Source organism: Rhipicephalus microplus, unplaced genomic scaffold (genome assembly GCF_043290135.1).
Source record: "Rhipicephalus microplus isolate Deutch F79 unplaced genomic scaffold, USDA_Rmic scaffold_14, whole genome shotgun sequence".
In the NCBI taxonomy this organism is placed as follows: Eukaryota; Metazoa; Arthropoda; class Arachnida; order Ixodida; family Ixodidae; genus Rhipicephalus; species Rhipicephalus microplus.
Window position 1 is genome coordinate 34,020,304 of NW_027464587.1, and position 14,476 is coordinate 34,034,779.

Consider the following 14,476-nt stretch of genomic DNA (forward strand, 5'->3'; position numbering starts at 1 on the left):
TGGTCCGGCCAAGCTCCATACAAGCCTATGAATTAAAAAGTCCGTTCATTTGAACGCGAGTAGGTTCCGCCGCGGATCATTCGAACTACACGCCACTGCGCCAGCGGCTTGGCTAGTCACTCGATAGGGCGCCTGCCGAGTTACGAGGCGGCGTGGACAGGGAGCGGAGAGAAAAGCTGAGAAACTGGCACGGAGGCCAGAGTGCAGAAAATAGTGCCACTTACTCTTCACGCCCCTCCCCGCACAATCTCTCTCTCTCGGCAGCTGCCTGCTCTCTGTCCTATGTAACCTCCAAGATTTGTTTTTCTTTTTTTAAGCGACAATCTCCGAGCCTTTGAAAATCCTGCATAGTTGCCGCTTTTAGACGACAGATGGTATGACTAGCACATGGGCGCGTCGTAGCTTCGCCCAGCCTTCTCTGCAGTCTCAGTCTCGGGCGTACGTCGCACACCTCAGTAGTTGGTGCTGGGAGTAGCTTCAGACTGTCGCGATTCTTTGTGTTGGTGTTAGGCTTCGGCTAACGTTTGTAGCAGTAGTGCCGGTAGTAGCTTCACGTCTGTCGCGATTCTGCTTCTCCGACTTGATGGCGTGTGCCTGCAGCAAATGCCGTGCCAAAACACTTCAGGAGAAAGCTGATATCCTGCAAGAAGTGGACGCCAGACTCATGCCTAAGCAGGACATCGCGAAAAAGCATGGGATGCCGAAAACTATGCTATCTACTTATATAAAAAATAGGAGGGCTATTGAAGATGCCTTAGAGGCAGAAGTTGCGAGCAAAAGGAGGAGGTTGCTGCCCGCAAAGTATCCTGATCTCGAGAAAGCGCTTCTCATTTGGATAAAGGAAATGCGTTCGCAGGACATACTACCGTAATTACTCGAATCTAACGCGCACCTTTTTTCCGGTTAAGCGAGTTCATAAATCGCATGCGCGTTAGAATCGAGTACGAACAAAAAAATACGGTCAATCTATTGCCATTGGCAAATCTAAAATGGCCGCCCCCTACGTGCATCGGCATGGCGCGTCAGCCATTTCTGCCTATGTGTTTCCCATGTGCGGCACTTCGTACGTGTGCTGAGGAGTTCGTCATCTAGTAGTGCATTAGCATCGACGGCGTGGAAGGGCCGACTCCAAAAACTTGAGTGCACCACGATGCCGCTTTTAAAAGAAAAGTCATAGCGTGTGCAGAAACGGACGGAAATCTGGCCGCATCGCGGTCGTTCGGAGTTCCCGAAACGTGCGTGCGGGATCGGCATAAACAAACGCAGAAGATTGTCGACGGCAAAGCTTCACGCAAAGGCTTCAGTGGACCACAGCAGGGTCGGTTTCCGCAAATTAAAGAGCTGCTCGGCGAGTATGTGCTTGAGCAGCGAGCGGCACAGCGGCCCGTGACGACAGAACTGCTCCAAGTGCGGGCTATGCAATCAGTCTTAGAAAAAGGTCTAATGCGGAGCCAGTTTAAAGCGAGCAGGTGCTGGCTAACTACCTTCATGAAGAGGAAAGGCTTTTCCCTCCGAAGGCGAACATGCATATGCGAAAAGTTTTGCGGAGGAGTACGATGAAAAGCTTCTCAGTTTTCGGAGGTTCGTCCTAAACTTGCAGCGCAACAACAGCAGATTTTTTTCCTGCGTGGGCAAATCGGGAATGCCGATCAGACGCCTCTTTACTTCGACATGCCTGGCACCACAACCGTCGAGAAGAAGGGGGCGAAGCAAGTTCGCGTGCTGACATCGGTCCACGGTAAAACTACAGTGACGGCAATGCTCTGTTACACGTCAGATGGGCACAAGCTTCGCCCGTACCTCATATTTAAATGGAAGACGCTCCCGAAAGGAGTAGTTTTTTTCGAGTGGTGTGATCGTGCGGGCGGGCGAGAAAAATGGGTGCGCGTTGCAATCGATGTCTTACGTTTTTTTTTGTTTTTTTTTTTTCGCGGTGGAAATCGGGTGCGCGTTACAATCGAGGGCGCGATAGAATCGAGTAAATACGGTAGTGAGTGGCCTAGTCATACTGGCAAAGGCAGCGCACTTCGCCCTGCAGCTAGACCACGACGACTTCGCTGCTTCAGATGGGCGGTTGCACCGTTTTCGCTAGCGCTACGACCTTGCTTTCCGTGCTGCGTCGGGTGAAATGAACGCCGTCAACATGGAAACGTGTGAAAGTTGGTGCTCCGAAGTGCTTCAAGGCTACATGGAGTATTCTCCACAGGACATATTTAATGCCATTGAAACTGCCTTATTTTTCGAATTGCTGTCCGCCAAAAATATCAGGTATAAAGGCGACAAGTGTACGGGAGGGAAGAAAAGTAAAGAACGGATAACTGTGATGGTTGCTGCGAACATGACCGGGACCGAGAAATTGCTTCTGTTTGTGATAGCCAAATCGAGAAGTCCTCGTTGCTTCAAGAACATCCGGTCCCTCCCATCAGACTACACGGGCAACAAAAAGGCCTGGATGACGGGGGCATAGTTCGCGCAGTGGCTAGGAGAGCTTGACAAGAAGTTCGAACGCTGTGGCCGCAAAGTCCTGCTTCTTGAGGACAACTGTTCAGCTCATAGAGTCAACGTTGAGACGAAAGCCATTGAGCTGGCCTTCCTTCCAGCAAACACGACAGCGGTACTGCAGCACATGGACCAGAGTATAATTAGAAATTTAAAATCATTTTATCGGCCTCGTATGTTGGAACGAATTATTTCATGCAATAACTACCAAGTGGCGCTCCTAAGTGCACTACACATGCTTGTGCGTGCTTGGGAGCAAATGACAGCGCTTACGATAGCAAATTGCTTTCGCCACTGTGGCTTCAACGCTGAAGCTCTAGTACAAGCTGACGAGCCACCAGTGCTTGAACACGGCGTCACCGCCCCCATGGCGGACGTTTTGGAAGACGCCTCCTTTGCAGACTACGTCGATGTGGACTCAAGTGCAGTGGTGTGTGGTGCACTTACGGATGGCGACATAATATGTCAGGTGAGAAGTGCAGAATCTGTCGCTGCCAGTGACGATGATGAGGAGGAGGACGAAGCACCGATGCAGCCCTCTGCTGCGGAAGTCGTGGCCGGATTGAATGTTGCCCGTCTTTTCTTAAGTTTTGAAGAAGGCGGAGAAGAGGCCTTCCACCAAACTCGCTCGTTAGAGCAAAAAGTGCTGGCTGTCGCCTTCAAAGAAAGAAGGCAGACCGCGATCACAGATTGTTTCAAAAAATAAATTGTTATGCCCTACTCGCAGTGTACTATTGTTGTTCTTCACTTTCGTTAGTTCGAACTTTCATTAATTCGAACTGAGGCGGTTTCCCCTAACGGTTCGAATTAATGAGCTCTTACTGTATATTGAGGTGGTTTTGCAAGAACAAAGTTTGCTGCGAGTTGACGCCCTGTTCTTCCTCAGTGGTTCCCGGCGTCTAATTTTTCTTGTACCAAGCACCAAATAGCCTGACAACAAATTTTAAATGCATGGTGATCTTCATTACGATAGAGTAACCAATAGCAAACGTTTTCAAGACTCTCATCCCTCCTCAACGTACGATGCCCTTTAACAGTCATATGCTTCAGAGAACACATCTGAATCGTACATAATCATACATAATTTTTGTATTAGCAAGCTTTTACTGAAGCCACACAGGATTGATTTTGCTTCAAGCCTCCTTGAGAAAATGCATAATGAACCCTCCAATTTCTTTGCTGTATGACTGGCCGTATTTCTTTGAGAGATTTGTGGCCATGCTTGGACAATAGGTCAAAAATTAAGAGCTTCCTGGATGAATTGGGCCTGTTGGCAGGTATAGCCACATGACATTCCCTACTCATGTTCACTCAGTGGTCACATATTCTCTAGTCAACTTCAAACATACTGTTACATGGATGTCACGGCGATGTGACGGCGAATAAAGCAAAACGCAGCCACCCCAGATAGAATCGGGCGATTTCGTGCCCACTCAAAATGCAACAAAAGTGGCAAGCACAGGTGTTGCTAATCTGATCAGCCCTAAGGCATTTACAAAAACAGTGTGGGCATTGGTTATGCGCTTCTCCCTCACCTGAACATTATCAAGATGATCATCATCATCATCCACTTGTCTCTGTACTCATCGTCACCATCATCATCCTCTTCAGGTGTGTGAACGCTCTACTTCTGGCTGCCTGTTTGCTGCCAAGACCTTGACAGTCGAATTAATGCCATCTCAACGAAGAGGTTATAGCAAAAGATTAACAGTAGCACCATTGTTACAAAATAAGCTCTTTTGTTTGCATTGTGCTCGCAATTTCACGAGAAAATTTCACAATTAGCGAGAATGTTCCAAGACATTCATTCAAGGTGCAACCTATGCAGGGCAGTTGTTACACGAGCAAGGGGATGGTTAGATATACAGTTTGATAAGAGGCTTGCTCCGACCAGCAATTCTTGTCTTTCATATGAGATGTCTCTTATAGGCAGGGTACCTTGTGTGCATTTTCTTATAAACCCGTACTTTACTGTATGCATGCTGGTGTCTCTTAAACTCATTTGTCTTTTATATCAGAGTCTTCTATATAGGGGTTCGACTGTCAATGTAAGAAAAAGCGACAGTGGCAATATCATACATTAGCAGGAAAAAATTAACTTAAAAAAAAAAGATCCCTAAAATGCAGTAAACTTAAAATGCAGTAAACTTACCGGTCGCTGCTTAGATGTAGAGTCCCTCTTGCGGCTGGGCCCTTGCAGCTCGACGCGCTTCTTGAGCGTCGAATTCCAGTGGTTTTTGATGGCATTGTCAGTCCTGCGAGAAATCAGCCCAGTATAACCTCCTTACAAGAGACTTCCAAGGTGAAAAGGATTTAGGTCTGTTGTAAAAGGAGTATATAAAATGCAAGTACTACTACAGCAAACTTTTATGTAAACACTGAATGGGTCGGTTACAACCGGAGAGAATCAGAACATATAGATTCTTAATGGGTACATAAATCAATTCGTTGTTTTAAAACCATATTCTCAGATTCTGTAGCCATTTTTCTACCTAATTCCCAAATATATACACAAAAAGCTATGTTGAAGTGCTGCAAAAAAGTTTTTGTACCTGCTAAAGTGCAAAAACTATGGTGGAACTCACAAAAAAAGGCATTTTTCAATAAATTGCAGCTCTGCAACAGCGAAACAGGGTGCCACTTTTTTAAGCTCATTGCACAAGTATTTGATAAAGAGCATTCCGTGCTCAAATTGCCCATTTAAAAGCTGCCTCCTCAATTTAAGTGCAAGGGTACAAAAATGAATAGAATTGTCTGCTGCTTGTGCACCGCAAGGTCACAGATGTCTAAAATTGCGCTGCTTGGTGACATTTTCACACTCATTTTGTGAAACAGCATGCACCACAACCATGCATTTCGCAACCAAGCTTTCTGCTCGAAGTCGTGGCTAGGCGTAACTCCGCTCCGAACTTTGCGGGCAAGACCATCATACTAGCACACCCAACAATGAAGAAGCCGTAACGTGCTTTGTCAAAATCAACAACTTTTATCGATAGCTAGCTTCTCAGAACCGTGGATGCACATTTTGCACATTAGCGGCAGGAGCAGCAGTGGCAGCAGCTAGCTATTTTCTACGTCATTGTCCTAAAATGCAAGACCAAGCCTGCTGTTTGCTGATTTTTTTCCCGCATTAGCTAGGCAAAACTGATCATTTGCAGACCAGAAATTGGCGGCCTTCATTCTTAAATTGGTACTTTGGTATCCACGGCACTCTGTTTCAATTTCTAAAGTATGCGAAGCAATATTTGAAGTCAGAAGTTGTTATTGATGTTGGGATTGTATACGGTAGAAAAGTTCGCTGTAAAGGAGTCCTGACCACCTTGCTGGCCTCACATTTTTGTCAGTTGTATGAAAAGGTCTGTTGCACCAGAATACGTAATTAACGAAGCTCAATCCATGGAACAAATGTGGTCATAACAACGTCGTCACATTGCTCTCATTCACTACAACCTCTAGTGTTGTTTAGGCTGTTTCCAAAACACTGATATGCACATCTATCACTACCAAAGCTTTGTTTTTTATCATGTAGTTCTGCCACACTATGCCCTGCGTCATTTCTTCCTAACATGCAGATTGTTTAAAAAGTAATATTAATAATAAAACACTTATGGATGAACCACTCTGAAGGATGGGATTCAAATTGCAACTTTCCGATGGTTCTTTCTTTAAGGCTACAGCACTCGGATTTAGCTACACAAGCATTTGGGGTGCCATATGGCATTTATTACACGAAACGAATTGAATGCTAATTACCCTATTGAAATGTTCCATATGCCGTTCCAATGTAAGCTTGTGGAATTCATATGCTTCTTGTAAGAATCTTACAGAAACACGAAATTTTTGGAATGGCATGCAGAACATTTCAGTAATGAAGGTTAACTAAATGAAACTTATTCTTCAACAACATAAGTTTTTTTTTTCCAAAAATTAAGCGAATCAGTTATTTTGAAGACAATCTACTGCTAAACACTTTGAGATTTTAAACACATTCGTTTATATAAAAATGCACCGTCCAATTAATGGCTGATTGCCCATGGTGGGTTGCGCCAGTTTAATAAGGGTCAACCAACCAACGTCTTAGCTTGATCCTACCGAGCAAGCATAGCGCTGCTAGGCAGCTAGTTGGAATACACGACGCAGCTCACTTCACCCCTTAACTGATGGTGCCATCAACTCAGCAAAGCTCTAATTGGCCTCACAGTGTATTTCTCGTAACTGCAAAGGGTAGACGTTGAGTTATTAATTATTAAGGTGCATTAAAACGTTTTATCAGCCTTGAGCTGAACTAAAACACCTTTCATACGTTTCTTTTCTCACCAGCTCTAAGGCATCAGGTATGTAACGCAAGACCATTGCACCTGCAAAGGTGGTGTATTCAAGCATGCAGCAGCAGAACGCGATACAGCAGAGAGAGCGGCAACTAAACACTTGTTACGTCGCACAGCTATGATCCACTTATTTCCCTGCCCAATAAAGCAGGGACAAGTCGAAAAATTGTAAAATATAGTTCCCGCAAGACTCGACGTGTACCTGTTGGTACAATCACATACCCAGCAGTTGATGATTCCTATAAACTACGTGCTAGCAAGTGTTGGGAGAGCGTTTGGTTCGGCTCGAGTTCTCGACGACTGTCTGCTCTGACGGCCGCGCAGCGGCGTGCCAGTTGCAATGCACAAAGTGTATACACTGGTTTTTACGGTATTTGTCTATCTCAAAGAGGCCCCGCAACACTTCTTCAACACGCTTAGAATTCACTGCAGATCAGTATTCTAGGCTTTTGTAAACAAACATAGCATTTCACGGTGCATGAAATTCGGACTTTCACTTCCCGCAGAATCGAAAATGGCTCTCAGGAGACTGCCAATGCCTGATTGAACGATTGCGAACCCATCCTTGATTGTATTGGCCCTTTTGAATTCAATAAACAACAGATATATATACTTTGGAAACACCAAGTAAGCCTTCTTTGTATTCCCTGTCAGAGGATTATTTTATTGATTACAATTTTCATTTCATGTGGCATGCAGCTTGGTGAAAACTATGCTATTTCAAATTCTACAGGTGTCGCTTGCTTCAAAGAACAATAGAGCTAGTTCCAAATTCAGCTGGCCAGTGCACACTACTACGAAAATCCATTAGTCCACCTAATGCACCAGGTATATCGCAGAGCTGGGACCATAAAACCAAACGTGCTTGTCTGCTACATAATTACCACAGGCATTTTCAAACTTGATTGAATCGATGAACTAACCGTCCAGGCAGAAGCTTGGCGATCTTGGCCCACTGGTTGCCCCAGAGTCGATGATACTCGAGGATGGTGCGCTCTTCATCTTCCGTCCAGGCACTCTTCTTGATTGCCGGATTCAGGTGATTGTGCCACCTGCACCACACACAGCTAGCATTTAAAGGGACTCTGAAAACACTAGTCTCGTCACTGCCATAGGTTTTGGATCACTTCTGAATTTTCCACTTATGCCTCTTAATGGCATCACAGATTGTAATTAGGCCACACTTGCTCAACGAAATTTACTGAAACTCGATTTTCTCTAGCTCTCTTACAAGCTATTTATCACAGATTAGAAATTATGTATTCACTATCAAATGCCATGGTCAAGGACAAGTTTGCCACTCTCTAGCATAGAAAGTAAGCTTTGAGACAGTCAGTCAGTTGCTTTCAACAAAATAGAAAAAAAAAGTTCATGCATGAATATGGAATGTCTGCAGACGATTCTATGTTTTTCTTGCCAAACAATTAAAAAAATAAATCTGAACAATTTGCAACTGTGGGGCACAAGTTCTAACAATCGGGACGAAAGCCATACACATAGAGGCAAATGATCTAAGAACTAACAAATAGTTCCTATTATTTTCAGTTCAGTTACTTTTTAACATTCAAGGGATGATACATATGAGGTGGGATACCAAGTAAAATAATTCCGTGACGATGCCTAGAACATTGCAGGTGATCAGTGATATGATGGCTAATATTGTGTCTAAAGAAAAAGACGAGCCCTCAAGTTTCCTTAATTTTGGGTAAGATACACAGAATACACAGCAACAGCCCTAGTAGTTCCACTACTGCAACTATAGGTTTCAATGTAGGCTATAACAAAATTAAACATTCATTGTTCATTGATCAATTTTATTCAGTACAGCACACCTGGTAGCTTTACATTACCAAGCTCCTTTCCAGTTACTCTCTTAGTGGAATAAGAGGGAAAGTGGCCGTGTTCCCACCCCGCCGACACCATCGATGATGAAAAAGATGGTGGACGAACATGGCCATCACTTGACCTTGGAAAAGGTCACAACATTTAAAAGCCTGCCCCAGGGCTAGCCTTCCGTCAGCATTGACCAGCAAACCATAAGCAGCTTTGCACACACAGGAACGTGATAGTCAAATTAGGCACGTCAATAGATACATCCCTCGCTGTAATTCAATGCAGAGATGCAACAGCCAAAATAGCATTTGGAGCAATTTTCTGAACAAAAAAAGAGATTACCGGCAATGCTGCTGGCTTAGGTTGTTTCGGAACAGGTTTTAAAGCACACAAAATGCGTTTTGGAAGAGAGAAGCAATTTTGAAGGAAAGAAGGGTAAACATAATGGCTCGTTTCTTTTGTTAGAAAAAATAACGAGAACTGGCAGACAATTCTGCCAAGGAAAGTATAGGGGACATTATGTGAAGAATGACGTCACGGTGTTTTGTGCGGGAATTCAAAGGTGGCATCTCCCCCCCATTTTCTTTTCACGCGTTTTCTCGCTTGCAGAGTGTCGTACGTAGTCATCATCATCATCGTCGGCCTCACTAGGTCCCCTGAGTTACTTAGCAATGCAATATCATCGGCGAAGCGCAGGTTACTAAGGTACTCTCCATTAACTCTTATTTTTAACTGTTCCCATTCTAGGCCTCTAAAAACCTCCTGTAAGCACGCGGTAAATAGCACTGGGGAAATTGTATCCCCCTGCCTTACACCTTTCTTGATTGGTATTCTGTTGCTTTCCTTATGAAGCACTATGGTAGCAGTTGATCCCCTTTAGATTTCTTCCAGGATGTTTATATATGCTTCATCGACGCCCTGATTCCGCAGTGTCTGCACGAATGCTAATATTTTACTGAATCAAATACCTTCTCGTAATTTATGAAGGCTATGTATAGTGGTTGGCTGTATTCTGGGCATTTCTCTATTACCTGATTGATAGTATGAATGTGGTCGATTGTTGAGTAGCCTGTTCGAAATCATGCTTGTTCCTTTGGTTGATTGAGTTCTAATGTTTTCTTAATTCTGTTAGCAATTGCCTTTGTAAATAGTTTGTATACTACGGAGAGCAAGCTGACCGACCTGTAATTCTTTAAGTCCTTGTCATCTCTTTTTTTATGTATAAGGATAATGCTAGCATTCTTCCAAGACTCTGGTACTTTTCCCGTCGGGAGACACCTCGTAAACAGGGTGGCTAGTTTTTCTAACACAATCTGTCCTCCATCTTTCAGCAGATCTGATGTTACCTGATCCTCACCAGCAGCTATGCCTCTTTGCATGCTCTCCAAGGCTTTTCTGACTTCTTTTATCATTACTGGTGGGGTGTCATCTGGGTTACTGCTACTTCTTACAGTATTAAGGTCGTGGTTGTCCTGGCTACTGTACACATCTCTGTAAATTTCCTCCGCTATTTTAACTATCCTATCCATATTGGTAATTATTTTGCCTTCTTTGTCCTTTAGTGCATACATCCGATTTTTCCCTATCCCAAGTTTCCTCTTCACTTCTTTGAAGCTTCCTCCGTTTTTCAGAGCGTGTTCAATTCTCTCCATGTTATACCTTCTTACATCGGATACCTTACGCTTATTAATCAACTTCGAAAGCTATGACAGTTCTGTTTTGTCTGTTGTACTTGAGACTTTCATGCTTTGATGCTTCTTAATGAGATTCTTCGTTTCCTGGGAAAGCTTGCCAGTGTCCTGTCTAACTACCCTGCCTCCAATTTTCACTGCACAGTCCGTAATGATAGACGTCAGATTATCATTCATTGTATATACACTAAGGTTAGTTTCCTCAATAAGTGCCGTGTACCTGTTCTGAAGTGAGACTCTGAATTCCTGTACTTTCCCTCTCAGTGCTAGCTCATTGATTGGCTTCTTGCGCATCAGTTTCTGTCGTTCCTTCTTCAAGTCTAGGCGAATTTGAGACCGTACCATTCTATGGTCACTGCATCGTACCTTTTTAACCACTTCCACATCCTGCACGATGCCTGGGTGTGCACTCATTATAAAGTCTATTTCGTCCTTATTTTCGCCATTAGGACTCCTCCATGTCCACTTACCGCTTCCTCGTTTTTGGTAGAAGGTATTCAAAATCCGTAAATTATTGCGTTCTGCAAATTCTACTAGTAGCTCTCCTCTGACATTTCTAGTACCGATGCCATAATCTCCTACTGCCTGGTCTCCAGCCTACCTTTTCCCTACCTTTGCATTAAAGTCTCCCATCAGTATAGTATACAGTGTTTTTACCTTACTCCGTGCCAATTCCACGTCTTCACAGAAGCTTTCAACTGAAGCGTCATCATGGCTGGATGTAGTCGCGTAAGCCTCTATCACATTTTTGTATCATTTACTGAGGTTATTTACAATACCTACCACCCTTTCATTAATGCTATAGTATTCCTCTATGTTGCCAGCTATGTTTCTGTGAATTAGGAACCCCACTCCCACTTCTCTTCTGTAAGCCAAGCCCCGATAGCAAAGGACGTGCCCATTCTGTAGCACCGCATAGGCCTCATTTAACACCCTCTAGCTCTTCGAATAGGACAGCTAGACTTGCCTCACTAGATAAGGTTCTAGCATTAAACGTTGCCAAGTTCAGGTTCCAATGGCGGCCTGTCCGGATCCAGAAATTCTTAGCACCCTCTGCTGCGTTGCTCTGCCCGCCGCCGTGGTCAGTTGCTTCGCAGCTGCTGGGGACTGAGGGCCCTGCCCTGAGTTAATTGATGTATGCATGTAGGAAGTAGTGGCCAGATACTGCACCAGGGTGACCAATCCTTCTCTGGTGAGAACCCCACCCCCCTATTAGCTCGGGTCCGTGGTGTCGCTACACGCCAAACGCCTGCTTACGCAGACGCCCCTGCGGGTTCGTACATAGTAAAAGTGGTGTTTTCGGGATTCTGGAATTGTACTTAACTAATTCACGAAAAATTGTACAGCTCTTTTGAGTATCTTAAGTTCATTGACCCCACACTCTTTAAACTGCCACGTAAGACCATTAGATACTGTGTAAGTTGTTTTGGATCTTTTGGACAGTTTGAGAGTAAACATTTTTGGATCAGTTAGTGTATTAGTGCAGGTGTAAAGAATGCCCTGAAGCATCATCCCATGCACAAAAAGAGTCGTGTATTTGACGGAATTCCCTGAACTGGTGAATTCTTTGAATTGGAATTCCCTGAACTGGTGAATTCCAAATTTGGCTGGGATGACTTTGGTCGCTGCCGCACACGAGAAGAGCTTTGAACACATCTAGTCGCCGTCTCAATGTGCACCCAGCAATGCGCATGCCAGCCACATAAATATCTGCAAATACAGACAAGTGCCTATGTCTTGGAAGCCAAACTTTTTAGCCATGTTTAAAAATTTAAATGCTTTTCTGATCTGAAATAGCATTACTTAAAGCCCCCCCCCCCCCCCCCCCCACGTCTACAATTTCACGGGCTTGAATCAGGGCTTTGTTGACACCATAACAATGTCTGAAAATCAGCTTTCCTGCAACACTTTCGTGGTATGGGGAGACGAAGACCAAAAACCACTATCACAGCGCACTGCAGCTACGTCTTTACTGATAAGCACCAGAGTCGCACAGAGGCGAGATGGCAGCACTGCAGGAAGCGTGCCACTATGACTTGATAGCTATTATCCTTTTCCACTATGACTTGATAGCTATTATCCTTTTTATGATAACCATCTTCAGTTAACTGTGCACTAGTGCATTTATGCCTGTCCCTCAGGAAAATAGTGGGCACCAAGAACACTTTTATGACAAAATCAAAAAACAAAACCGACTGGCCTGCACGGAGTGCGCAGCACAGTCACAGTGAAAGCTAAAGGAGTGGCCTTTCATGGCCTTTTCTAAACATTCATTGGGTAACTGCTACAAGCACACTTGCTAGATGCGGGCGAAGATTTTGCATCGTTAACAGGCCCACAAGACGGGAGGTCTGAAAAATTTGAACAAGTCGTCTGCTTTTCTGTCTTTGTTTGCCAAGTCTTGGTTTCCAAAGGCTCCAAGCACAACAGCCATATTTTAATCCGCACTTTGCTGTTATCAGCAACGCTCATTACAAGATGTAGATTTGTGACAGGTTTATGGCAAGTCCCGAATTCATTAACGAAAGCTTGACAGAGCAGCAAAATGCCTGATAAGTCTACTGGGAAGCATTTCAGCCATGGCTGTGGTGATCTGACCACTTGAGTGGGACAAAAACAGCATGAATTCATTTTGATTTTGTAGTCCGAAGGTAGTCCGTAAAATCGAAATTGCAACAGCGATCTTTAGCTCAGTTTAAGTTCGTTTGGCTCGGATTGCATCATACGCAAGGTCACTGCGGCATGCTTTTAACAGAGGAAACGCAAGTAGTTACTTTCGCTTCTGAAAGACAGAAAACACATTTTGGCACAGGTATGGTGAAGACTTGCCAAAGTTTGAGGAAACGTAGCAGGATGTAGCAGCCAGGGCACTTTGGCACAGTTTGGCACAATTGGCGCAGCGGTAGCATTACTGTGTCACTTTTGGAACACTAAACTTCAAATTTAAAGCGGGTAGACAGGGGGGTGGGGGCAAGCAATATTTCATCACGAAAGACCAAATTTGTAGCAGAATCAGAAAGAAGGCTAACATTTAGAGAAGAAATATGTACAAACCATTCAACATCATTTAAATCATGCACAGTGAACATGACCACTGCTATTTCAATAAAGGTAGTATTTTGAACCACCCCTGAGCCAACAATGATGAAGTACACATTGGCATTCGCCCTGCCTGTCAAATCCTTTGACAGATGGAGAATTCAAATGTTCATCTGGCAAGCTGGCGACCGTGCTGCTAGATTCATCTATTCCTCCTATCATTTCCAAGCTAGAATACCATAATTAAGAGCAGAATCCGGCTTATCCAATCTGTCTTTGCCGTTTATCCCACAAGGTTTTTTTTTTTTTTTTTTTTTTTTTTAGTGATCACAGCCACTCACCTTATGGGCCTACCTCATTGCGGTGGACGTGAACTGCAAGTGTCATGCCCATGTGCTTGCACAGTCCCATTCTCATCTTCATTTCCCCCCCCCCTCAAGCTTTATCAGATTAGAATGGCCTTTCAAACACCATTGCAGCCATTACTATTTCATCAAACTTCTTGGACAATGTAACCAGCTTGCTTACAGAGTAGAGTGACTTCACATGGCCATACTGTGATAAGGTGATGTGACGCGATACATGCATCACTCGGGCCTCGCCTGCCTCACTTAACAAAGAGCTAGACTATCCGAGCTTACATAGATCGCTGTGCCGTAAAACTATGCAATGAGCGAAATTTCAAGTGCGAATTGAATCGAATATTTTAGCATAGTTCTGAAATATTTCTAGAATTTTTTTTCGAATACTTTGAAGTGAAATTGCAGAAAATGCAAGTTTGAGGGGAGTCCTAGACATATTTTGATTAGGTAGCATCGAGAAACTGTTTGTTTTGGCTAGGTTGATGAAGCGCTGGTGAATTGGTGTTTTATAGCTATCTATCTTAATCAAGAATGAGGCAATGCAGAGACCGAATTGTATTTATGTACTTAATTCAGTGCAATGAAAGTGTTGCCAACAACACTTTCATTGCATGTCAAATGACAACATGTGAAAAGGAAAGGTGCTATTTCCTAAACCTCCTCTCCTCTTTCAACTTCTGTGGAAGCCCAACTGATGTGGCAAACAATGGTGTGCTACTCTCGA

General features: G+C 44.0%; 1 protein-coding gene across 6 annotated transcripts in view; it reads right to left on the reverse strand.

Annotated features, from left to right (window-relative positions):
- Nucleotides 1-14,476, reverse strand: part of LOC119181417 (myb-related protein B) — a 239,557-nt gene that overhangs the window by 161,576 nt on the left and 63,505 nt on the right. For all 6 annotated transcript variants that reach the window (XM_075882958.1, XM_075882957.1, XM_075882954.1 and 3 more), the window contains exons 4-5: nucleotides 7,751-7,879; nucleotides 4,652-4,754 (exon numbers count right to left, since the gene is read on the reverse strand). In XM_075882958.1, coding sequence (XP_075739073.1) covers nucleotides 4,652-4,754; nucleotides 7,751-7,879 — 232 coding nt within the window. The remainder of the gene's footprint in view (nucleotides 1-4,651; nucleotides 4,755-7,750; nucleotides 7,880-14,476) is intronic.